Source organism: Protopterus annectens, chromosome 11.part0, assembly GCF_019279795.1.
Source record: "Protopterus annectens isolate FY-2018-M chromosome 11.part0, PAN1.0, whole genome shotgun sequence".
In the NCBI taxonomy this organism is placed as follows: domain Eukaryota; kingdom Metazoa; phylum Chordata; order Ceratodontiformes; family Protopteridae; genus Protopterus; species Protopterus annectens.
The window spans coordinates 455,269,806-455,297,481 of record NC_056745.1 but is presented as its reverse complement, the minus strand read 5'-3'; the positions used below and the strand labels follow the sequence as shown (position 1 = coordinate 455,297,481).

General features: G+C 40.4%; 1 protein-coding gene across 3 annotated transcripts in view; it reads right to left on the bottom strand.

The window, feature by feature from the left end:
- The window catches only part of PPP1R12A (protein phosphatase 1 regulatory subunit 12A), a 2,492,399-nt gene that overhangs the window by 1,488,355 nt on the left and 976,368 nt on the right, over positions 1 to 27,676 (bottom strand). For all 3 annotated transcript variants that reach the window (XM_044087956.1, XM_044087957.1, XM_044087958.1), the window contains exon 9: positions 14,107 to 14,231. In XM_044087956.1, coding sequence (XP_043943891.1) covers positions 14,107 to 14,231 — 125 coding nt within the window. The remainder of the gene's footprint in view (positions 1 to 14,106; positions 14,232 to 27,676) is intronic.

Here is a 27,676-nt window from a genome sequence, read left to right as displayed (position 1 = left end):
ACTTTCTTGCTCTATATAATATTTTCATGAATCTGTTGCACTAATGAACATAAACTTGCATTCAAAGCTTTTGACATTTTTTGTGCAGGTATTTGTCTTTCCTCTAATTTCACTCTCGATATTTTTGAATATCTTTTATTTGGAAACTCTGGACTTCTTGCATAATAGTAACAAATACATAATTTTTTTCTTATCCTCAGTAACTCCATCCACTTTAAGAGAGTAATGTAAACAGTAATAACACACTTTCAAGCAACTTAACTGCAACATTCTTGCTAAGATGTTGTTCACGGCCATTTGCTTTAAGCTGTTCAATGGTAAATGACTGATTAACAAAAACTGGTTTACTAGCCCTCTATAGGGTTAAAGAGATGTCAGTTACAAAAGATGTACAAAATACATGTTCTAGTTATGGAACAGTTATTAAAAATATCAATATCAGATCTGAGTTTAAAGGAGTAGGACATGAAAAGGATATACAACACTAAGATGTAGCTTTGAAACTGAACCATTAACAGACAAGGCTATGGTCGGGGAAAAGAGATTCTTTTGTTAGGGTGGGGGTGTGTTCTCATAAGGACTGATTACTCTATTAGAACACACTAAATATATTTAAATGAGCGTTATAACCTGTTTCTGGAACATTAAGACAGCCACAGCCTTCACCTATATGACCATACTGAGTATGCCTATAAGAAACTCATCTAAAATGTCATAATGGTGTCAACCTCCATGCCTTTAAATCCCACTGACACTGCATTCCACCCACAGTACTGCTGTACTAATAGGTAACTTAACTGTAAGCCATATGGACACTATCTTCATGAGGCTGATAACAATATGACAACAGCTAGTTGCCTTTCTGGACACAGGATCCAGGATTTAACATGGGCACTTGTATCCCTCCATTCTAGCAAATATGACTATGTACCAGTAGTGGTCCATATGGGGATGAATAACCTTATGTACACAACTTTATGAGACATGCAAAGGGATATGACTAAGCTTGCTATGTATGTATTTGAGGGCAAAAGAGACAATGGTCTGTAGTGGTATTTTGCCATCACCTAAGATGATGTCAAGAATCAAAGGCAATAAAATTAACTTTTAAGGGCTATAATGCTGGTGTCATTCTAAGGTGATGCTGTATGTATCAACTTGGGAGAAGATTGCTGGCAAGCCTTCCAGCGTTGCCAGAGGCTGTCTGCACCTCTCTTACCATGGCCTTGTCATTTTGGCTAGTCTTTGGTGAATCAACAGTGCCTTTTTAAGCAAAGTCCATTTACTGTAAAAAATGACCACACTTTAGACCCTCCTGCAACTTGAACATATTCATGTATGTGCAGTTACACACACAGTTTCAAACCAATAAAAGCTCTCAGTGTTCCTGGGTTTACCTACCATCCATGTCTTCAGACCTACTGGTAACTGTAAAGGAGAATCATTATTTGCCAAGGAAATCCTCAGATCACAACAGATCCCTTGGGACACCAAATTTGAACTCCTATTTATCCAAACAACCCTAAACAAGACTTCTTTCCACTTCATAGCTAGGCACAGAGCACCCTCTATGTTCTCTTTGGACAATAGTTACTAAAGACCTTAGCTGATTATACCCAACACTTTTTACTAGGGGAATTCAACTGGCTATAAACTGCCCGATGACTGGCCTGTCTAATGTTTCTTTGACTGTACAAGGGAGTTAACATTTAAACTACCAGTTAACCATTCTACTAGGGGCCCAAATACATTTGATTTTGGCCTCACAAATAGAGCCACTTCTTGCACATTTCCACGTGTCATACTATATTGTTAACTGAGGTCATAAATCAGCGACCTTTTCTTTAAAACTAGATTCACTTCTCCTGCAAATACCTCGGTGTATAAAGACTTCTCAAAAGCACACTTCCTTCAACTACTTGATGACCTACATTAATTCTTCTGCAGTCTTCCTCCAAGAGATTCCACTGCCAAAGCTATCTAAGACTCTGACGTCTATTCTCACTTAAACAGCTGTATTAAGGCAATCCCCTATCCAGACCAAATATGAGAAAAATGTAAAAACAACCTCTGGAATACCTACATTAATAAGCTATACAGCACGATAAAAGAAATTAGTTATAGCTTATAAGAAGTATCATTCTATCTACCTGAAAAGAACACAAAAACTACCTAGTTAAAGAGCTGAAGAGAACTATTATTTACTTATTTGCATTTGGTTACTGGGAAAGTCCAACTGGCAGGAAATACCCTTTCAGTGGGGGGGGGGGGGGCCTAGTGAGAACAGCTCCGCAAAAATGCAAAGATAGTAACAGAATAAATTCAGGAAGCAGCAGAAGCACATGAGCAATAAGTTCAATTGAATACATAACCGTGACAAACACATTTATAACAAATAAAAAAAAACAACTGACATACAGCAAATACTGAAAAGAAAGCAACATCAAAGGAAAACATCCAATGAACTGAGTTTGAATGGAATAAAATTTGTGTGCATAAGCAGGTGTGCTAGAATTTCAAACAGCCATTAATTAGATGCGGAAAATTCTCCGCATCAGACTTCATATAATAATAAAGTTTGCAACAGAGTAAGTTTAACATGGGATGGGGCAGGCTATTAGAGAGATGATTTAGATGGGCAGTAAGAGAATAAAGAAAACAATGGACTAAAAGTAGTTAGTAGCTGATCTTCCATGTCAATTCTTCAGCGGCAGTCAATTCCCTTATCTATTTTGTGAAAAAAGGTTGAAGGTAGTAGGCAGAGGTATAAAGGAGTAACAAGCAAAGAGCGTTACCCAAGGGGGGTAATATAGGGGCAGTCATGAATCCCTGACATATAGAATAAACTGCCTTGTCAGCTGTATTGGCAGCTTTCTTTGCAGTAACAATTTGCCCTTGGAGCAAACAGGCCTATTAAGACAGTACTGCTGCGTATGACTTTGTATGGCTGTACAAGGTCGTGGTTTGTATGCAATGCTGTGCAAGTCAGTTAATTTGAGAGTTCAATCCATTTTAAAGATGTTTGACTCAGGACCACTCATTGATAAGATTTACCTGCATGTACTCAGCAGAAAATCTTTCAATCTTATTATAGCATTCTTCTAGCCTAGTTTTTAGTGTAGTTTGCAGATTCATGAAAACTTGAGTCGCACACAGTGTAGGAAGTATACATTTTTTTAAGCACTGTCAGTTAAATACTGCTCATCTCTATATAGGCCACAGTTTTCATGGGTCCTTTTGATAACTTGGTGTATATACAGCTCACACTGCATATTTTCATCTACAATAACTTCTAGTAGCTGTGTGTGACTCGCTATTTCAATAAATCCAAAAAGGATGCACGAAAAGACGCTGCACGGCAAAAATCCACCACAAATTCAAACAAACAGCAGCTGTTGGTACCAGAATACAAATAATTTATTCCATCATAACTGAGAGACAAATCCCTCAGGTGTCAAGTATACAGACCGGTTTCGGCTCAACAGAGCCTTCTTCAGTGAAAAAATATATGTGTACTCATGAATGCTCCAACCCAGTATATATATATATATCAGGAAATGACAAAAACCAATCACAATATATAATTAACAAATCATGATTAACAAATCACAATTGATCATTGAGACCAGGTGGAAACATTGCCCCAAGTCTAATTATCCATTTCCTCTCCTTTGAGGTCAGCATATCATGCCACTTCAATTTATCTTGACATTTACCCCTGATGTAATCAATAATGCAAAACATAAAACTAGCTGTAGTATGTTTTAAACTGTGCTTATATAATGCATTATTACTGCGCTTGTTCTTAATGTCACTGATGTGTTCACCAATTCTAAGACGGAAAGCCCTAGAGGTCTGGCCAACATAAAACGCAGAACAAGTGCAGGTCACCAAATATATAACCCACTCTGAACTGCAGTTGGCCCAAAACTTAATCTCAAAAACATCAGGTGTGTTCTGACTGCTAAATTCACCAGTACGTGAGACTCTGTTACAAAATTTACAGTGCCCACATGGAATACAACCAACCACTGGAGCCCCTGTAAAGGCTTTTAAAAAAGTATAAGTATCAGAACTTACAAGGGGGAATATACATTAACCTGCATTAGAAAAAACTGCTTCACTTATTGGCAGTTTCGTCATTTGCCCTTGGCAAACGGGCCTATTAACATACTTCATTAACTTTGTAGGCTGTACGTCGTGTTTGTATCAATCCAAGTGAAGAGAGAATCCAAAAATTTTAAACAACCACTTTGGGTAAGATTACCGATTATCCAAAAATTTTCAATCTATAAAATTTCTTCGGGTTTTTATTTAGTTCAGATTTTGAAAACGAGCCCCAGTGAAAGTATATAATTAAGCCGTCAGTTAAATATTATCTATATAGGCACACCAATTTTTATAATTTATATACATCACACTCATATTTCTTTAAAAATTTTCCATTTGGTTATCATTTCCCCTTTATATTACGGGTTAAAAATTTAAAATTTTTATTAACAATAATTCAAAAATTTTTTGCTTTTTTTTAAATATATAAAACTTTTACTTCTAGCCGTTCATTGTTGAGTTAAACTGCGGGAAAAAAAAAGGTCTCCAACTTGCACAAGGGCGGTGGCAAAAATATCCCCAAAAATCAGGTCAAATTTTTTCCAAAAACAGGGGTGTAGAACGAGTATTAGTGACTCTTCTCAAAATATTAAGTGGCAATGGTAACCACCAATTACCCTTTAAAGGGTTGGGTTAAAACTTGTTCCCTTTTTTAAAAGTAAAAATTGCAAATTTCCTTTGAAAGGGAGGAAACCCCTTAAAAATTTGTAAATTTATTCTAAAAAATTTAAATCTGAAAATTTTCATAGGGTATGTAGCCCTTAAAAAAAAAAAAACCCTTAAGCGGTTGGTTTGGACCACTTCGTTGGTTTTGCTAATCTGGATCTTTTAAAATTTTTAACCCCAACTTTTGGCCTAAAATTTCCCCAGTTTCCAAAAAATTAAACTGGCGAAATATCCTATTTAACAAACCCTTGGGTGAAAAATTTTGGGGCCCAAAAAATGAAAAATTAAATTATTATAGGGTTTTTAAAAAATTTTAATCAAAATTTAATCTTAAACCCAATAGGATTTTAAAGGAGTGTTGTAAAATTCCTTATTTTACATAAAAATTTTTTTTAACCTTACCTCTTTAAAAATTTAAACCCATTTGTTAAAGAAACCAATTCCTTTTACTCATCTTTCAACAGCCCAACAATAATCCAATTCTCATCATTAATGTTAAAAAAAGGCCTTAAAAAAAAATTTCCCTCAAACCTAAATGGAGACAATTGTAAAAGATTCCCTTTGGCCATTCTATTTCCAAGGTTTATTTTAAATATAAAATTTCCCCTTGCCCTCCTGCCCCCAAAGAAAAAGGGTTTTAAAACCCCAGTATAAACCACAATAGCCCAAAGCTTGTTGGTGTGATTTTTATAAGGGTTAATTGGGACAAATTTAACTTTGGCTTTGTTTTTCCTTAAGAAACCAAAATTGGTGGGGCCCTTGGATTCTCCTCTTTTTTTGGGTTTTTTGAAAGCAAATTCGAAAAGGGTTTTCCGCAAGGATGCAGACAGTATTCCGGGAATTCTAAAATTAAAAAAATTTTGGTTTTAGAGATCTTTTTTGCCAGCATTAAAATTTTCCTTGGTAAAAGCAAAACCCTTTTTGGGTGATGAGCCTACTTAAGAAATTTAAAGGAAAGGGCATAGGTTAATGATTTGTTCCTCCAGCGCAGCATCCCGATAATAGGTTATTTTGAAACCCCAAAAACCCAACTTTTTTGTGTTAACAAAAATTTTATTTTGGACCTAAGAAAAATTTTTGGAAATTTTAAAAAAAGGGAAAATTTTTAAAAAATAAGGTAACAGGTAACTTCCTTTAAACCCCAAGGGGAAAAGGGGACAAAAATTTTAAATTTTAAATTTCCTGATTTAATTATAAATTCAAAAATTACCACTTTATTTGCTATACCCCAACGGGCCCTGTTCAAAAAAAGGGACCAATTTTAAAAATTGGGGATCTTTGGGGGGAAAACCAGGGGAAAATTTTAAAATTTAAGAGATGACTGTTACATATTGCATGTCACACCTTTTTTTTTAAATCTTCCATCCGGGGGGAAAAAAAAATTAAAAAATTTAAAAAAATTTAAAAAAACAAAAAAATAAACCTAATTACCCGGTATAAAAATCCTAAAATAAATTAGAAGCCCCTAGGGGGTTTGGGATTTGGGGTTTTTTTGGGTTTTTTAAAAAAATTTAAAAAAAAAAAAAAATGAGAAAATTTTACCCTTTAACCTTCAGCTCCAAGAAAATTGGGCGGGGGGTTTACAGTTATCTTTTAAATGTTAAATCTAAGGTAAAAAACTCGCAATTGTTCGATTTGGTTAAAACTAATCTAATTATTAATAACCCCCAAAAAAGCTAACCCCCCAAAAAATTGAACATCCCCCTTTGAAAAATTTAAAGATGGTTAAATTACTGAAAAATTTTCTTTAAAATATCTTTGAGGTAAGAAAAACCCTTTTTAAAAAATTTTTTCCCAAAAGGGGAAAACTCCGGGTTGGAAAATGAAAAGGGGGAACATTCTAAAAAAAAATTGCAGGCTATGGAAAATTTTCATAGGACCTTTTCCAAAAATGAGAAAAATTAGAAAACATTATTTTAATTAAAATTTGGACATTTGCCTTTCCCTGGAAAATTTGGTGTTTAAAGGTTTTAAAAAAGTCCTTTAACAATTTAAAAAAAAAAAGGTTTTTTTGGATAAAAACAGTTTATTTTTAAGGAATTCAAGATTTGAACCCTTCTAAACCATAAAAAAAAAAGGGGAAAAATTAAAATGAAAAAATTATCTTTTTTGGTTAATTTAAGCCGAATGGGTTAACCACGTCTATTCTAGATGGAAATTCCCCGCAAAATAAGGAAGGTAGTCCAAATATAAAAAAAGGTCCCCAAAATTTTGAATTTATATTGATAAAGGGTCTTAAAAATCAGCACCCTGATATTTAAACATCCAAAAGGCCTAAGGGGAATTTTTTTCCCCAAACCTTTAATTTTTTGATAGGGGTTTTTAAAAAAAGGATTTCCTTTTAAGGATACTAATTGCCCAAATGAATTAAAAGGGGCAAAAATAAGTCTTCATTCCCCCCCCCCTTTTGGTTTTAAAAAAAAGTAGTTTGTCCAAGTCCATGTGAATGGTGACACAAAAATTTTTTTAAAAAAATTAATTGGAAACTATAAAAAAGTTTTAAAAAGGGAAAAATCAGTTTTGTCCACCAAAAATTGGTTTGATGTAAACATCAGTCATAAAAGGGTTTTCCCTAGGGGCCCGTAATTTCCAAAGCTGGGTTGGTTTCCCCGGTTCCCCCGGGATGCAAAGGGGGAAAAAAAACCAGGAGATTTTTATTTTTTGCCCCAATGTTCCCCGGGGGCAATAAAAAAATTTTGTTTAATCATGTTTTAATAAAATAATGTTGGAAAATCATATAAATAACCCCCCCTGGTTGAGAAGGGTTTTACCTATTTTCCCAAGAGGGGAAAGGGGGAAACTGCCGGGGGATTGTCTCTCATTTAGGGTGGAAAAATTATTGTTCTGTCAACAGCTGCGAAAAAAAAGGGGGTGAATCCCAAAGCAAAAGGGGGGGGTTTAGGACGTAAAGGGGGCCAAACCCCTAAGACTCAGGGAAATGCTTTTTGGGATAAAATGGATATCTTAAAAGGGTATGCCAGCTAAGGGCTGTTTAAAATATTTTGGTAAACCCCTGGGAATGCAAGGTGGCGGGGGTTTAATTTTTAAAACCGTGGGACAGTTTTGCCATAAAGGTAGAAAACAGAGTCTTTTTTTGGGAATTTTTTTTTTGGAAATTGGTTTTGACCCCCAAATAGGAAAAAAGGGTTCTTTTTTTCTAAAGGTTTTTTCTGTCCAAAAAACGGTCGGGATTCCAAAATTTTTCCCCCCCTTTTTTTTTTGAGGTTGGATGAGGAAATTTGGGCCCTGTTTAAAGCTACCCGGCCATTTAAAAAAAGGGGGTTTTCAAGGAAATTGCCTTTGGGGAAGGTAAAATGGAAGCCAGGGGGCCTTTTTTTGAAACCAAATGGGGTATGCCAAAAAACTTTTCCAAAAAAAAAAATCTATAGGAGGGTAAAACAAGGTTTTTTCCAAAAGAAAAAGACCCCAAGCAGGTATTTTTTTTTTCCCTTGGGGTTTAAATTCTTCCCCCCTCTGGGAAATGTTTTGGGGTAAAAAAATGGTGGGTTTTTTTTGCAAAATGGGAGGATTTTTTTTGATAGGGAAAAGCCCCTGCTTAGCAGTAAAATTTGTGTTTTTGATAAACATTTTAGGCCGGGCCCCTTTTCCATTCCAGACCAAAACTTTCCCTTTTTTGGGTAAGCCTTTTGATGGTTTTGGGCCTAAAATAAACCCCTATCCTTGGAATGGTTTTAATGAAGGTTTTCCCATGGGGAAATTGATTTTTATCTTGAAGAGTTTTGAAGCTTCTTCGGAAAGGCAAAGGGGGCCCTTGGGGGGTTTTGGGCCCCTCGGGGGGGGGTACCAGTGTTGTTTTGGCCATCAGAATGAGAATTCTTTTTTTTCTGTTTTTGTTTGGGAGAAGGGGAAAGAGGGGGGGTAAACTTCTTGTTTCCAAACTGAAAAAAGGGGTATCCCCAGGCCTTTGGGGGAAGATTTAGGTTTTTTTGGGGTTTAATTTTGGGAAAACTTGTTTTCCCCCCCTTTTTGGTTTTTTTTTTTAAAATTTGGAGTTTCCTTCTGTGGTCGTTATTTTGTTATTTCTGCCAGGTTTTTCCCCCTGGAAGTTTCTTGAGTTCCATTTGATCCGGAGAAATGCGGGCCCAGTTGCAAAAAAGGGGTTCCCCCTGTTTTTTTGTAAAAAACGGGGTTGTTGTTCTTATAATAGGGGCCGGGTTGAAAAGGGCCCCCGAAACAAATAGCATTTATTTGCACTTTCTTTTATTTTTAATGCCTTTTCCATTTCCCGAATGCCCTCTTTTGGGGCCCGTGTCAGGGTTTTGTTACTTTTTGGGGGTTCTGAATAAGCCTTGTTTGTTTCATGCCCCCCAACCCAGCCTTTTAGGGGAATTAGTGGTATTATTGTTTCCAAACTGTGGCTGAGTTGAGACCATATGTTTTTCAGGTACCATTGTAGTTTCCTCATATGCAGCTTTGCACATGGGATTAGTAAGATGCAAGATGCCATGAATCCCAGAGCCTGCAGGATTTTCCTTGCAGTCAGCCTGGTGCAATTTGCTAGTGTTCTGAATCTGTATTAGTTGCCCCTGCTTCTCTGGCATGAGATAGGCCATCTGGGTGTTTGTGTCCAAATTGGCACCCAGGAAAATTATCTTCAGAGAGGGTATTAGCCTTGATTTCTTTTTGTTGACTGTGTATCCCAGAGATTTCAATAACATTATTACATAAGCCAGATGTTTCAGAAGAATATGCTTGCTGTCCGCTTGGATCAGGCAGTCGTCCAAATAGGGGTATATTTGTATCCCTTGAAGTCTGCAGTAGGCAATTACTGATGCCAGGCATTTCGTGAATACTCTGGGCGCAGTAGATAAGCCAAAGGGCAATGCAGAGAATTGATAATGGGTTGAACCTGCAAGAAATCTGAGGTACCTTCTGCAATTTTGTCTGATTGGGACATGCAGGTATGCCTCCTTGAGGTCCAGTGTTATCAGCCAAGACCCCTTGCCCAGCATGGGAAGAAGTTGCTGTAGAGTGAGCATCTTGAATTTTGGTACGAGTAGAAATGTGTTTAGGATGGATAGATCCAAAATAGGTCTCCAATCTTTTCCCTTCCTTGGCACCAGAAATAGTCTGGAATAAAAACCTTGACCTTGTTCGTGCGTAGGTACCTCTTGAATAGCTTTCATGCTTATGAGATCTGAAATTTGTTTTTGTGCCTCTGCCCTTTGATTGTGTGGCAGGTTTGGCATGCCTCTCATTTTTGGAAGGGTGTGAAAATGGAATTTGTAGCCTCTGTTTATAATGTCCAGGATCCATTTGTCCTTTGTGACAACATGTCAATTTTTTGAAAATAATGCCAGCTTTCCTCCTAAGGGGGCTGCCATTTGAAACCTGGTTGGCATGCGAAGGGGAAAGTCATTGGGTTTGCTTTCTGAAGGATTGTGAGTTGTCCTCACCACCTCTTTGTGTAGCAGTTTGCCATTGTCTGCCTCTATACGATCCTTGGGATTGTCCTCTGCCCCTCGAGTGCCTGTATCTGCCTCTTTGGGGTCTGTCTGTGGCAGGAAAGGACCAGTTTTTGGAAGGCCAATTTCTACTAAAACGTGGGGGTTGAACCTGTAGAAATTCTTTCACAGTTTGCATTGATTTAGCCTTTTCCTCCATTTTCCTTAATACCTCCTCAGCATTAGCAACAAATAATACATCCTTCTGAAGAGGGGCGTCTAGTAATTTAGCTTTGACATGATCAGGCAAGGCTTGTTCCTTGAGCCAGGCATGCCTACGTATGACTGATCCTGTAACAGCAGCTCTACATGAGGCCTCTAGAGCATCAAAACCACATTGTAAGGTATGCTTACCCACTTGTTCTGCACTATGCATCAAATCCTGCAACTCCTTCAAATCTGGTTGTTCAGGTTGTGACATTTTACTCTTCAATTGTGATAACAAAAACTGTTGGTATTTTAGCATATGAAACTGACAGTTTAAGGCCCTCATGGATAAGGTAGCAGAGGTATATACCTTTTTTCCCCACCTTTCTAAGGATCTGGAATCTCTCTCGGAAGGTAATAGATTTTTGGCAATGGAGGCCTTAACGCCCTTGGGGCCCTGTGAGATGGTTTCTATGTCAGCAGCATGGCTTTTGTAAAGAAATTGGTGTGAGTCAGGAACCCTGTAGTACCTGTCAGGCTTAACTGGAGCTGGAGGTAGAGAGTCCGGGTTAAAGCAGGCCTCCGAGTAAACATCATCTAGGATGTCCAAGACAGGAGGTATAGCCAGAGGTCTATGTTGAGGTAACAAGAGAAATTCCCCTGAGCCTTTTCTTGGAATCTGAATAATCCTGGCCTTCCCAGTGGAAGTGTTCCCTTAAGGTATGCAAAGTTTCCCCAAATGAGAAATCCTCAGGGGGGGGATACAGAAGGGATGGACTCCTCTGCATCAGAGCCTTCAAAAGGGGAGTAAGAATGTTCCTCATCATCAGAGTGCTCTGAAATAATGGAGCCCTGATCAGAGGAGGGGGAATCTTCCTCCACTCTGGGCCTTTTGTCCGGTGGGGGCTGAGAACCTCTGATTAGAGTAATTAAATCCTCAGCCATTTTAAGCATCTGTTTCTTAAGCATGGGGCCTGGAGATGGGCCCTGTGTAGCTGGTCTCAGAGTGTATGGTTGCTTTAGACTTTGTGAAAGCCTTGATGGAGAAAGAAGAGGAAGGTCTGAAGACACCTTGAGTGGATGTGGACCTGTCCACATTCTGAGCTTCAACGCCAAGGGTGGCTTCGGTATCTGTAGTCGGGGTGTGGGCTGAGGAGCCTGCGACCTCGGGCACAGGAGACACCATCAAAGGAGTGTCGTCGGTAATCAGGGGCTGCGTAGGCGCCTGAGAACCGGACCACGTGTAGTCGGCTTTGGCGTGGTGTCGGTAGAGGCCGCGGGTCTCATGTGTCGGTCCTTGTCTTTGCGTTTTTTAGACAAAACCGGAGTCGGAGTGTCCGACGACATAGTATAGTTAAATGCTTTCCTAAAATAATGCTGGGCGAACTCCGACCGACGCTTAATAGTGCGTTTGTTGAATGTAGCACAAAAGCGACAGACTGAGACGTTGTGGTCTGGGCCTAAACAAGGTATACAGAGGGAATGGAAATCCTTATGCGGTATTTGCTTCCCACAAGAAATACAATTATTAACTTTGTCTGACATCGGTCTGAGGCAAGAAAAGTTTCCCCAACGGGGTACTTAGCTTTTAAGAAGACTTCGGTATCCAAATTTCGTAATTTCAGGAGCTGGCCAACCGGCACTTGCGAACTGCTTCTGCTTCGGGCACCGCGCGGCAAGAAAGACTGAAGAAAATGGCGTCGGCTGGTTCCTTTATACCCCTGTCGCACTGACGTCAGGGAAGAAGCGACGACAACCGACGCCGGACCTAGACTTTGGAATTCGGCCGACCGAGGACCTGCCTGACGGCAGGAGAACCCATCTGTTATGACTGCAGCTGTATGCACGATGAACATCTGGAAAAGTATCAAATTCAATTAAAAACTAAGGTGCTGGCTGCACACAAAGCAATGCTACCTTTACTGATGGAAGTCTACCTGCTTTAAATATTTGGGAATCTAGACAGTACCACTTCTGAAAAAGTATAGTTGTCTAAGAGCTACCATAACAGATATCCTACAGATCACTGTGGCAGCATTCCAAAGTGTTGGGTTATCTCACCAAATAACCTGGACATCTGGCTGGGGTCCCAAAACCAAACCTTCCATACAGCCATGTGTCCGATGTACGGCCTAAGCATATGGGCATAAGGGTACATAAGCAGATGTAAGAGTAAATTTCCAGACTACCTCTAAGTCAAGTAAGCCTGAAGTGGCCTGGGAGACAAAAACTGGTCAGGTAAGAGGAGAGGCAGAATGACCGTGATCACCCTTGGTCCATAAGAAGAAAAGGAAGAATCGGGGGGGTGAAAGAAAACTGCAACAATGATCAGTAGGACATCTACTGTTAAGGTAAGTTCTTACATAACTGTGCTATATCCTTTCTTAGGTCGCTGTTGCAGTATTCCAGACTACTGGGTGATTCCCATAGCATAAGAAATGTGAAGGGTGGATAGAAGGGAAATAGGAGAATTGTCTAGTACTCCAGAGAGGAATGACCCGGCAAAGATAGCAACAGAGAAGGCATCCACACTGCAATGTTTGGTGGAAGAATTACAGAAGTCCAAGTAGCTACTTCTAAATTTGTTCTAAAGTCAATCCCCTTGTAAAAGTCTCCTGGTGAGGCTACTGCTCTGAGCCTTTGCTGGAGAGAGTAAGAATTTCCCAAGCTGAGTATAGCAAAACAATATAGATTTAGAAATCCAGTTAGCAATACTTTGCTTTGAAACTAAATCTAACTTGATAAGTAAAAAAAAAATGGTCAGACTTGCAAATACCCTTAGTCTTAAACAGGAAGTGTATGAGATGTCTATGTACATCCAGTGAATGTAGAATTTCTTCTCTAATCCAAAAATAATGCAGTAATATGGCCTGACAGACAGGTTAATTTACTACTTTAGGCTTGAAGGAGGAATTGGTTCTTAAAAACATACTGTCCTTTTGAAAAATGCGGTAGAGAGGGGCTGCCATAAGGGCCTGTAGATTGGAGATCCATCTAGCAAAGGTGAGAGACACCATAAGAATAGTCTTCCAAGTAAAGAATTTGAGACAGGCAGACGCTGCTGGTCTGCTGGTTCAATAAAGGAGGAAAGCAAGTTTTTCCAACACAAAGTTGAGTTTCCAAGCTGGAGGGATAGCTTTCCTTGAAAGGTTTTGGGAGGAGAACGCCTTTTAAGAATTGTTTTACCTCTAGTGTGGCCAGAAGCAGGGGGTCAAGAGGTAGGTATGCAGATATGGCTGGAAATGTGTGCCTTAACAGATGTGTATGCTAGGCCAGACCGCAATGGCTCACACAAACAGTAGAAAACCGCTGTGGTATTGACAAATTCCACTGTGGAAGGAGGCAGTTATAGAAGCAACATAAGTAACACTAAAGCAACATAAGCACTGAGAGCAAAGTAAAAATATATTGAAGTTTGTGTGTATCTTCTATTCTGTTCATCTGTTTCATGTGTGCCAGCTAACCATTTACATAATTGTTTTTGTCAAATAACTTATCCAGCCATGGTTTCTTTTCCTCCTAATTTCTCTTTGTATTGTACAGTGTCAGTGTAACGTTCAGAGTTTTTCTACTGACTACAAAGAAAATTGTCAAGATTCATTTGAACATTTTCAGTCAAAAAATGTAATTACATTCCGAACTAAAACATGCTGAGAAATGAAATTACTCAACCTCAAATAATATGTCAGAAAAAATACAAAATAACTGTCTGTTTTACCTTTTTCACAGGTGAAGTGGGAGTCACTTGATTTGCAGGAACTGCTGGTGAACTTGCTACTGATACAGCTGGCTGTGAACTGGTATTGAGGGCATTATTTACAGTTATTGAAGGTTTGCTTTTTTCTAAAGAAAAAAAGACAAATCTAATCAGATTTTCAACTAATTTACAGCCTAGGTATATTACAGCAGTGCAAGTCTAAGGTTTAAATGAACAAATGAGATAAAATACTCTTTCCATACATATATTTTACATAAACACTGCATAAAAGTGTCAGTTTAATATGAAGCAAAATTTATACCAGGAGTACCTGCCCCTATAAACCCTAATATATGCAAATGTGAATGTGAAAGAAATGACATTTATTGTCAAAGACAAAAATGCAAAGCCTAAAAACACAATCACTGCTGGTGCACAAAGAAAATACATCAGCAGTGATTCTCGCTCACACACTGTCTTTGTGCAGGCTTATCCATTTATCAAGCTATATAATGGGTAAGAGTACTTAGGTTCATAGGTAGGTACTAGGTTATCTGCCAAAGGGCATTTATAAACCTAGCCAGTGTGTGCCGGCTTTCACCACCCCATTGATTAATTAACTGATCCTCTGTCAAGCAGAGACAATGAAGTGATCCCAAGGGTGTATTTTCTGTTACCCATCCACTCAAGGTTTCTCTTGAAGAGTGTTAGTGAGGGGCTCTGCCTGATATAATTTGGAATTTTGTTCCAAAGCATGGGGAGTCTCTGTGACAGTAATCTATCCCTCCAGCATGTTCTATTTATTGTTGTGGCGAGGTTTAGCTCACTAGAGCGCATGGCTCGCAGTGACTTGGATTTCTTTAGGTGGAGCATGTCCATCAATTCTGAGTTGGACATGGCTTTGTAAGTCAGGCAGAGATCACCTCTGAGTAAGCGATATGCCACTGAGTACAGCCGGAGTTTTTTCAGTCGGGCTGCATAGGACATATGTTTGAGGCCAGTAATCCTCTTGGTGAGGTACTTTTGTGGTCTTTTCAGCTGTTGGAAGTGTCTTGTGAAATGCATCATGAAATGAAAGCTTACCCAGTTTACACTTGACCAATAGTAGGAATGCCTACTTTAACAAGTTTTACTCTATCTCTTTTGAAAGTTCTCAAAACAGCTTAAAAGGAATTCAACAAAGACATCCTGATATAAAATACATCCTCAAACTGACGCTCAACCCTTAAGGATTTAAGCTCAAAATTGAATTTGGCTTAGCTCTATTGCCAGTGTCAGTACATGAAGCTTTATTAATGACAGCATGCAACAAGCTTTCTTTGTTCTGGAAAAAGAGAATTTTTCACTTCTGATCCAATGACACAAATGCACACACATTATGGACATATACTGCATTCTCCAGCCTGAAAAAAGGGTATGTACCCACCCACAAAGGAGACCCAACTATTCTGCAATCTGCACAGCTATGACAGTAAAAATGCATCAAATATATTCATTCCTTCATTTAAAAAACAAACCTACTTTCAGCTCTGAATATGACTCAACCATACTGTACATCACTACAAAAAAAATCTAGTAACAGCACTTTATCAGTGACAGAAAAGATTCTAGTTCTAAAAAAGTACACATATCTACATCTGCTGTAATGCCAACTCAGTAGAGACATGTTCAGGACATATCTGTCCCCACCCTGAAAAGTCGTAAACTCACTACCCACTGGAAACTGAGTATAACGCAGCATAATCCAGACTGAGAAGTGAAAGGACTGCATATACCCCATTGTATGAAAAACAAATCACAATTTACCTTTGACGCATTTATGTACAACATTCAGTGATGCATTTATAGATGCTCAATTACAAACTGCATCTCAGGAGGTCAACTGGACCATTTTGCCTAGATTCATGCAAGCAAGCAAGCAAGCAGTCTGTGATATCTTTCCAGTAACCAGAAAATGTCAATTTTCTGGAGAACATATGACCTGTTTGTATTTCAGTCCATTATCTACTTTCTAAACCACTTACCCTGGTAAGGGTAAGTATTGGTAGCAAGCCAAGTAAGGTACACCAGACTTCCTATCCACAGCAACAGCCACCAGCTCATCCTTTGGGATCCCCGGGCATTCCTAAGAAGCAGAGATATAAAGCCTCTACTACACTACCAGTCACTGGGGCCTTTATCAGCCCAGCCATGCATCCCCAATCTCTGTCAAGTTCTGGTACCCTTGATAAGTGTAAACAGGTGCTTGGGAGATGAAATATTTACAAGCAGGGGTCAGTGAGATGAACCATTTACAGGTTGCCTGTGTCCATGAGACACAAGATGCCAAACCAGGGATGAATTTACTGTTCTCCATCAAATTGTCCCAGTTACACTTGGACTGGGTTAGCGAGGAACTCTATTTCACATGGATGGGGAGCCTCTTCTAGAGAAGGGGTAGTATCTGGGATACATACCAGACACTCCATCAGGTCCTACATATACCACAGGAAAGACTTGATGTCTTTAGAACAGGTGATTCTGGTGCTATTTTGCAGATATGCAGGAGATCATCAGGCCGGGGTCCGACAACACCAGGCAGAGAGCTCCCCTGAACAGACTTTAGGAGACAGATTACAGGGACAGGGCTTTAAGGCAATCTGCATAGGACATGTTACTTACACCCTGTATTCTTTTAGTGAGGAACCTCTGTGGACGTTCTGATTGTTGGATATGCCTTGTTAGGTGCATACCAAATGGGGCACAGTACTCAATGATATGTCTGACAAATGCTGAATACAGTGGGACAATAACAATAACCTCCTTGGACTTCGATGCCATAACTCTGTTTATAAGGTAGCACAACAGAACGATTTCTTCACTACTGTTGATATGTGATGGTCAAAGGCGAGATTATGGTCGACATGTGTCCCCACCTCGGTTGTGTCATCAATATGACAGCTACAAGAGGTGGCTGACTTCCCAAATGATACTATTATGCATTTCTTGGCATTTAGAACACCAAGAGCATAGTAGAACACAAAGCAAACTTAGTAACTGAGAAAACTTCTACCAAACACCTAGGCAAGGCTCCAGACACAGCTTGCATTTTTGAGAGCTTTCGTTCTTTAGCAGTAAAAATGCGAACTTCATTAGAAAATACAAGTCAAATGAGACAAGCAGTTTAAAAAGACAGCCTAAAACAAATCACATGACTAAACACTACCGATCATTAAATAGTGGGTTTTGTCACAGAAGGAAACAATTGAACTGAAATTTAAAGTGCAAGTGAAGAATAAACTAAGGTCATATAATTTAAAATACAAAGAATAAACTATCAGTGTAAATTTTGCATCAGTAAAACACACTTTACATTCATGTGTTCATTAAGTCCAGGATCAAGATCGGCTCCAAGCCGTACCTGCCATGCAGATTCACAACATTCAAGCAAACTGTTACTGTCACAACAGAAATTCTACGTGTGTACAAAAACTAAAACGAAAAAGTGAACTTCTAAATAAAACAGCTTGTTTAGCAAGTGCATTATTTGGATCTTTCCTGCCTACAGCCAAGATGTGCTCGTAGATTCTCTGACAAACATCTTGTGGTCTTGCCGATGTAAAAGCTTTCAAAACCTATAAGATGTTTATCAAGACACACCTTGGCTATAGACAACAAATATTCAAATAGTGCACTTGCTAAACATGCTGTTATGTAGTGACTTTAAAGTTCACTTTTTTGTTTTAAATTTTGTACACAGAGAATTTCTGTGGTGACAGTAACACAGTTTGCTTGAATGCCATGAATCTGGATAGCAGATTTGGCTTAGCGCCGATAATGATTCTGGACTTAATGAACACAAATACACATTGTTTTTTACTGATGCAAAAGTTACGCTGATAGTTTACACTTTATATGATATGACATTAGTTTATTTTTCTTCACTTACACTTTAAATTTCAGTTCAAGTAACTCATTTTGTGACAACACCCACTATTTAATGACTGGCAGTGTTCAATCATGGGATTTTATGGCTATCTTTTTAAACTGCTCATCTCATTTGACTTGTATTTTCTGATGCAGTTCTTACTTTACTAGCATTTAGTTTTTAGTCCATGGCTCTGACATGTTTTTTGTCTACGTCAGCCCTTTCTGGAAAACAACAGTGCCAATGGGGGAATTCTAGGATTGCTCCTAATTTGCAATTGTCTGCAAAATTTGGTCAGCCAGCAATCCTTGACTTTGGCCTTAACTTCAGAGACACAGATGTCAAAAAGGAGCAGTGCCAAGACAGATTCTGAAGCACTCCTCTTGTGACTGGCCTCTCTGTGGAGCTGGGACTCCACAATTCTGACTTTCTAGGTCCTGTCTGTGAGCCAGCTGGCAATCCACTGGGTGAAATAAGGGTTTATACCTAACCCCTTAAGTTTGTCAAACGATGCCCAAGTAGGGTATTTTGCAAATGCCTTGGCCAGGTCAAAGTAGCAGGTGAACCACTTAGCCCTTGTCCATTTGTTTTGGTGACCTTCTTAAAATCATCCATGAGGTCGAGTAGGCATTACCTGCCCTTGACGAAACCAAACTGGTTTGGGTCCAATGTCTGGAGGTTTCTGTCATTATTTCCATGACGATTTTTTCCATGGCTATGCATAAGAGACTAGTGTGACTTATGAATCTGTAGTTTTCAGAGTCTGTAGATGGCCCACCTTTGTGCAGAAGGATGACTTTTCTTACTCCCCACTTGTAAGGAACAAAGCTTGTTTGGAGGCTACAGTTAAACAGTGACTACAGAGGGCTTGATGGGTCATGTTTCATGTTACTTAGAAAGATGCTGGTGGGAACTCAATTTGTCTGACAGAAAGTTTGCTATATCTTCTGGCTCAGTGTAGGTGTCTCCATTAACAGGAGCTCTGCACACAACTGTGTACTGCCTTTGAGGGTTCAGACATAGCTAAAGAATGCTTTTTGGTTGTCTTTGGCCTGAAAGGCCAAATTAACTTTGAATTTAGCTTTGGTAGACTATTTGTCCTTTCAGTTATTTGTTTAATTTGATGAGAGCACTTTTATCCTGCTGGGTACTACACCACCTAATTTTTGTCACAATTTTCCTGTGTTACACAGCCCTACTAATGCTGTGATTCCACCAGGGTGTCTTGTTTTCCAGTTAGTTTCCTGGTGGGAACAGCTACAAACATACTTGTACAGGGTTCCTGTGAACAGTTACACACAGACAGCAGTATTCTCAGCGTTTCGGGGGTTGAAATTTTACGATAATCCAAAAAGTTAGCCCAAGCTGGTGGCCAGAAAGCAAAAGTCCGCAGCACATAAATGTTTAATATCAAAACACAAGCTTCAAAATGCTATCACACAAAATGCATTTCATTAGTAAAAAAACACAAAAAAAATCAATTTAAAAGCATTCCTTTACTAGTCATGTGACATCTAAAACCATCTTAAAGGACACATTTTTAAGTAAGGTTTTATAATGGACATCCCATTCAAACCAGGTGTCTGATAACCCTTTAAGATGTTTATTTGTTTGCATTCCATATCTTCAGTTTTTGCTTTTAAATTACCACCCACTCATTTTCTAAAATCACTTGCAGTGCACCAAATTTAAAATAACAGTCATCCCCTTGCTCAGACATGTTTAAATAAGGCATTCATCTTTACATTTCTTCTGCTGGATAAATGCTCAAAAATCATATCCTTAAGTTTCCTATTACTTTTTCCTACGTAAAATTATTTATATTGCAGTATGCATGACTTGTCAATCAAGTACAATTATGTAAGAACTTACCATAACAGTAGATATCCTGATTACTGCAGCAGTATTATTAACAGAGGGTTTCTGCTCACTGAAATCTGGCCAGGGTACCAAAGTTTTATGTTTATATGAAGTATTTACAACTACATCAGCTAGTAGGCACTGGGGTATAAAAGCAGACATATGTATGAGATTCTCAGACTATCTTCAAGCCAGCATTGGCCTGAATACCAAGGAAGAGAAAGTGTCAGCTAGGAGGGGCTTAGGTTGAACAGGGTAAGCATGTTCCCCCTCTGAAAGTAAGAAACTGTAGTGCAGAATGTGCTTGTGTGTGTAAAAAGGCAAAGGAGTTCAGAAAAGGGGGGAAGAGTAGGTGGGAAGGAAGGAATACTGTAACAGTGATCAGTAGGATATCTACTGTTATGGTAAGATTTTACACAACTGTACTATGTCCTGACTGACTCACTTGTTGCAGTATTCTTGACAGATGGATGATTCCCTGAGTGGTACAGAAAGAGGATGGTAGGTTAAAAGGAACTAGGATGGGAAGAGTCCAGGATGCCATACAAAATAGTTCTGGCAAACACTGACTGTCCTGGACCTTGAGAAAGCATCCAGCTTAGTGTTTTCTGAAGGTGTGAAAACAAGACCCGATGGCTGCTTCAAAAATGGACCTGGTGCCAACATTTTTGTATAAACTACCTGAGGAAGCTACTGCTCGAATAGATTATCTTTTGGGCAGTAAGCTGCTGCTTTTTCCATGGTGAAAATACTAGAAGAAAACAGCCTTTCAGATCCAGGAGGCAACAGACTGTTTGGAAACTGGTTGGCCGAATCTGGATTTCCAGGTAAAACCTCAGCTGTCTGCGATTGTCTAAAAAATGCAGTATTCTTTCCCCCCTATTCTGGGGGTTGGGGAAGAAGGTAGGCAGGTTGATCACTTGGCTGAATTCAAGTTCATTGACCACTTTTGGCATAAAGGATGGGTTGGCCCTGAGACTTGCCCTATCTTTATGGAAGATGAGGAAGGGAGGATTTGGCCAGGACTGTCTGTAGTTCTGAGACCCTGCTGGCTGAAGTCAATGCCAAGAGGAGCACTGTTTTTCAAGTGCAGAATTTTATGCGAACTGAGGCAGTTGGCTCAAAAGGAGGTAAGTTAGCTTTTCTAAACTGAAATTAAGGTCCCATGGAGGAGCAATAGGTTTCCATAGGGGGGGGTTGTTAATGTGTAAAACTCCTCTTAAGAAAAGTTTAACCTCGGTCATGGGCACAAGAGGGGGTTCCCAAGGTAGATGAGTATTAATAGCCAATAAGTGAGTTTTAATGGAAGAGGAGGACAACCCTGAGTGTAAAAGATGTCACAAGTACAGTAGGACTGTGGGGGTGTCCGTTAAAATGGGTTGGAGTTTGTATTTAAAGTATCAGATGGAAAATCTTCTCCCCTTGGCTGCTCAAGACTTTCTGGTGCTAGTTTTTTCACTTCTTGTAAAATCCGAATCACCTGTTACAAATTGTGTCTGGTAGGATTAAAATCCTATCATCAAAAGGGTCAGACTGACAGAATTGAGATTGGAGTGAAGGAATAGTCCTTTCTGTTGGGTGATTAGGTCTGGTTTTGGAAGAATACTCCTGAACTTTTCTTTTGACAGGTAACACAGAAGAGAAAAAGTACAGTTGTGTATACTTACCATAAATGTAGATGTTCGAGTGTATTCACTGTTGCAGTTATCACCTATGGGTTATCCCTGCTGTGGTAGCCTCAGCCGGCCCGAATATGAATACAACAGTCAATGTTTTTGTGCGCAGGCTGCCATCACCTGTTAGGCTGTACTATAAAGCATGGCAGCCGACGTCATTAAATCAGTTTTTCTTGCCCTAACCTGTTAGAAGCACAAGGGAAAAAAGAGAGAAGTGGTCCCGGTGGCCAAAAGCCACCTTGGGAAGCTTGTGTCCCCTAGAGGAAGATGTTAAATGGGGGATGGAGAGAGGGAAACCAAGACTGCAACAGTGAATACACTCCAACATCTACATTTATGTTAAGTGTACACAAAGTACAGTTTTGTACCTACCATAAATGTAGATGTTCGAGGATCCACATTGCTGCAGTCCTAACTATTGGGTAGTCCGCTGTCCAGTCGGCCCGAATACCAAGGCGCATTAGACTGCCGAAAGTACGTCATGGTACAAATGCGCATGACCGACGCCATATCCTCAGTCTTTCTTGCCCCAGATGTCAGAAGACCCTAAAAAGACAAGGCCAATACCAAAAACTCCAAACATACCTGCACCAAAAATATGTACAATATATACAAAAGTACCAGAATATAACCTCACCTACACAACCACCCCTAAACACAGAGGGAAGGAGGAGGGTAAATTGGACTGCAGCAATGTGGATCCTCGAACATCTACATTTATGGTAGGTACAAAACTGTACTATGTTCTTCATTCCACATTGCTGCAGTCCTAACTATTGGGTAGAATCCCAAAGCAGAGGTAAGGGAGGCTGGCAAATCATAAGGAAACAGGAGCTGACAACATGCCTTGCAAAATAGCTGTGGCAAAACCAGCCCTAGACTTAGAGTAGAGAGGAAGGTGATAATGCTTAGAGAAAGTATGCACTGAACTCCAAGTAGCTGCCTCCAAAATATCCTTAGTTGCCACCCCTTAGAAATGCTGTTGAAGTGGCAGTAGCCCTAGTGGAATGAGGCCTAATCCCAGCTGGAATCTCCTTGCCATGATGGGAATAACAAAATGCAATGCAAACCAATCCACTTAGAAATAGTTTGTTTTGACACAGGCTTGCCCTGCGAACAAAGCAAAAGAAACAAACAACTGCTGAGACTGCCTAAAATCCTTAGTCCTGCTTAAATAATAACGCAATTGCCTGTGTACATCTAAAGTGTGCAAAATCTTTTCCCCTTTATTTTGGGGATCTGCATAAAAAGTAGGCAAATGAATAGTTTGGTTTAAAGCCACACTAGAAACCACCTTAGGCATAAAGGAAGGATTAGTACGTAATGATACCCTATCCTTATGAAAAATCAAAAAAGGCTCAACCGCCATAAGGGCCTGCAACTCAGAAACCCTTCTTGCAGAAGTAATGGCCAAGAAAAAAGCAGTCTTCCATGACAAGTATTTCAAGTCAGCAGTAGCCGCAGGCTCAAAAGTTGTAGAGTAAGTTTCTCCAACACAAAATTGAGATCCCAAGCAGGAGTAGGAGCTCTGGGGTCTTATATTCTTTGCCCCTCTAAGAAATTGCTTGAACAAAGGATGCGAAAACAATGGTGGATCACAATCATAGTGAGCTGAAATTGCTGCAGCATGAATCTTAATGGAAGAGAAAGACAAACCTTTGTCCAATAACTCAGTAAGATATTGAAGAGCCACACTCAAATTAGGCTCAGAAATCTCCAAATTGTTCGCTGCACTCCAAAATAAAAATCTCTTCCATTTTTCTGAGTACACCTTCCTTGTACTAGGTCTTCTGGCTTCCATAATCACATTTAAAACTTGTTGAGGAAGTTGAGACCTGCTGTGTTTCAAAACAGAATATGCCAGGCTGTTAGATGAAGAGAGTGGAGCTTGACATTGAGCAGGTGACCGTCCGTCTGAGACAACAGGTGTGGAATCAAAGGTAAAGGCCATGGAGGTTTCCGTACCAGACTCCTCAGTAATGGGTACCAGTGTTGCCGAGGCCAATCTGGAGCTATTAAAATCATCCTCGGCTTGTCTTGTCTGACCTTTAGGAGCACCTTTGGGAGAAGAGGCAGAGGTGGAAAGGCATACACATGAAGATTTTTCCAACTGAAAGAAAGAGCATCCACTTTCCAAGCTGTGTGATGAAACCTCTTTGTGCAAAACTTTGGCAGCTGGTGGTTTAGTGGAGAAGCGAACAGATCTATGTCTGGAGTTCCCCATGACACTGTCAATTTGTGAAATACATGAAGATCCAGTTTCCACTCGTGGGGATCCATGATTTGTCTGCTTAACACATCTGCTAAGGAGTTCTGTGCTCCTGGCAGAAACCTTGCCTGAAGAGTTAGTTGCAAGCTGAGCGCAGTCTCCCATAAAATCATTGCTTGCTAAGAATGTGTTCCCCTTGTTTGTTGATGTACCACATGACAGTTGTGTTGTCTGTTAGAATCAACACCTGCCCTGGAAGAAGTAACTTCTTGAAAGCCATTAATGCAAACTGGACTGCTAACATCTCTTTCATGTTGATATGTAGATGCTGTAGTCTGGCAGGCCACTTGTCTTGTATCCACTTTCCATTTAGATGAGCTCCCCAAGCAATGTCTGAGGCATCTGTCGTTAGAATCTGACTCGCCTCTGGCCGGGTCACAGAGTCTCCCTTGTTTAGGTGACATTCCTGAGCCCACCACAAAAATTCCTTCTGAATGCAAGGTATTATTTGAATGACAGTGTCCAATTCCTGGCAGTGCTGTGTCCATACATTTTTGAGATACCATTGCAGCTTCCTCATATGCAGTTTGGCATTGGGAAGCACCAGAATAAGATGCCATGAACCCTAAGGCTTGAAGGACTGTCCTTGCAGTCAGCCCGGACTGAAGAGATAGGTGATGGAAGTAACTGGAAAGATTCTTTTGTTTGTCTGGGGTTAAAAAGGCCATCTGGGCTGCTGTATTCAGTCTCACACCCAGAAAGCACATGTCTTGAGAGGGTACTAGACTGGACTTTATTTCGTTCACAGAATACCCTAGGCATCTTAGCACTGCTATCACATATTCCAAATGCTGTAAAGGTCTTCCTTTTCTTGAGCCAGAATCAGGCAGTTGTCCAAGTAAGGATAGATTTGAATTCCTTTTAGTCTGAAGTAAGCTATCACTGGAGCCAGAACCTTTGTGAATACTCTGGCGCAGTAGATAAGCCAAAGGGCAATGCAGAGAACTGATAATGAGAATTTCCAGCTCATACTTCCTGCAACTTAGTCTGATAGGCACATGAAGGTAAGCTTCCTTGAGATCTAAAGTTACCATCCAGTGATCTTTGCCCAGCAGAGGTAAAAGCTGTTGTAACGTCAACATTTTGAACTTGGGAATGTCCAAATAAGTGTTGAGGATAGATAAATCCAAAATTGGTCTCCACGTGTTCCCCTTCTTCGGTACTAGGAACAGGCGAGAATAAAATCCTAGGCCCCTTTCTGGCACAGGAACTGGCTGAATGGCCCCTATTTGGAGCAACAGAGAAATTTGCTTGTGAGCCTCTTGTCTTTGTAGAGGAGGAATGTCTGGCATGCCTTTGAAAGGAGGCAAGGTATGGAAATAAAACCTGTAACCGTGGTGAATGATATCCAGAACCCATCTGTCTTGGGTAATTAAATCCCAATTTTCTTTAAAAAGAGACAGCCTTCCTCCCAAAGGTGCTGCCAGGCGAGAATGTACTGGCAGCTGAAAAGGCAGGTCATTGGGTCTGTTTACGAAAGGACTGACCCCTGCCCTCACCAGAAGTCTGAGCAGGTGAACTCCTGTTCTAGGCCTAAAGAACCTTGAGCTCTGCCCCTACCACGTCTAGACCTACCCCTAGACTGGGAATCATAAGCAGGATATGTCCATCCCTTAGTAGGCCAATTTCTACTAAACTTTGGAGGCTGCACCTGCAAAAATCCTTAACAGTTTGCATAGACTTAGCCTTGTCCTCCATTTTCTTTAAAACTGCTTCCACACCAAACACATCAGACTGTAAAGGAGCATCCAAAATCCTTGTCTTAACATGCTCAGCTAAATTCTGATCTCTCAACCAGGCGTGCCTACGAAGAACAGAACCAGTGGCAGCCACCCTCGAGGAGGCCTGCACAGCATCAAAACCACACTGCAAGGAATGCTTACCCACCTGTTCAGACACATGAACTAAATCCTGCAACTCTTACACTCAATACCTTCAGCCAGAGCATCCACCTTAGACTTCAATTGTGAAAGGAGATAATTCTGATATTTTAACATGTGAAACTGACAATTCGCCCTCATGGCTAAAGTGGAAGAAGTATACACTTTCTTTCCCCATCTATCCAAAGCCCTTGCCTCTTTATCAGGAGGAACAGGATTTTTAACAACAGAAGCCTTCACACCTTTAGGCCCTGAGAGACAGTTTCCGGGTCTGCCCTAGGACTCTTAAAAGATACTTATGAGCCTCAGGCACCCTATAGTACCTATCCGGTTTAACTGGGGCAGGAGGCAAAGAATCAGGATTCAGGGAAGCCTCTGCAAAACATCTTCTACCACATTCAGAACAGGAGGTATAGCTAAAGGCCTATGCTGGGGCAAAACAAGAATTCCCTAAGCCTCTTCCTGGAGAGAAATCTTGACCTTCCCATTTAAAATGCTCCTCATGGAATGCAGAGTCTCTGAAAATGAAAAATCCTCAGGAGGCCTGAAGGAGTAGAATCATCCACATCAGAATCAGAATAAGGAGGATACTCCTGCAAGTCTTCAGCCGCAGAAGCCTCGAACATTGCTCAAAACTCTCAAACTCAGGTTCCACCCTAGGCCTCTTATCAGGAGGGGCATAGAACCTCTAATCATAGTAATCAAATCCTCTGCCATTTTTAGCATATGCTTCTAGGCAAAGACTCTGACACACTCGGAGAAACCCCCACTGAAGCTAAACTAGGCCTGCCTCAAAGAAGCCTTGGAAACAGAAGGGAGGCCCTAACCACCTTAGGAAGAGGGGAAGAACAGCCACCTGAGAAGCCCCTTCAGCCTGGCCTACTTCCTGAGAGGACACATCCTGTAACAGTAAAGTCTCTCTGAGACTCCAAAGAAACTCCAAAAAACCTCCGGCTCCACTGAGCCTTCTAAAGACGTCCGGGACTGTCGGTTCCTCCACTAGGCTTTGCTGCTTTGTCCTTGCGCTTTTGCGTCGGAGCATCCGACGGCATTTTATAATTACAACGCCTCCCAAAAACTAACCTGGCACAGTCTAACCTTCTCTTAATAGTGCGTTTGTTAAATCTAGCACAAGAGCGGCATCCAACAACGTCGTGCTCAGGCCCTAAACAAGGTATACACAAAGTATGGTAATCCCTATGAGGTATCTGTTTCCCACAAGAAATACAGTTATTCACTTTTTCTGACATCCGGTTAAATACTGAGGCAAGAAAAAACCAAAATATTCCCCATCGGGGTACTTAGCCAACTTTGACTCGGACTGAAACTCTGACTTCAGAAACTTTCAGAACGCCAACCTGCACTCGCAAAACTGCTTCTGCATCGGACCATGCGGCAAAAAAGACTGAGGATATGACGTCGGTCATGCGCATACTTTGGTATTCGGGCCGACTGGACAGCGGACTACCCAATAGTTAGGACTGCAGCAATGTGGAATGAAGAACATCTGTACTATGTCCTTTGTGTTTCACTGTTGCAGCCATCACCTCTGGGAGGATTCCCAAAGCTGAGGAAAAGGGTGGAAGGATAGGTTGAGTCCTAGGTACGGGTCAGGAGGCCCTGCAGAAATGCAGAGGCAAACCCTGCCCTAGTCTTAGAAAAGAGAGGTAAGGTGGTAATGCTTTGTAAAGGTATGGGAAGAGGTTCAGATGGCAACTTCCAAGATGCCCCTGGTAGGTACTCCTCTGAGGACAGCAGTGGAAGTGGAGGTTGCCCTAGTGGAGTGGGTACGGATAGACATGGGGATGGGTTTCCCATGTTGTCTGCAGCAAAAAAGGATACAGTGTGAAATCCATTTAGAAAAGGTTTGTTTGGAGATGGGCTTCCACTCTGCTCCTAGGGCAAAGCTTACAAGAAGCTAATCTGTTTTTCTAAATGGCTTAGTACGGTCCAGATTGTATCAGAGTTGTCTGTGCACATCTAGTGAGTGCAGAATTCT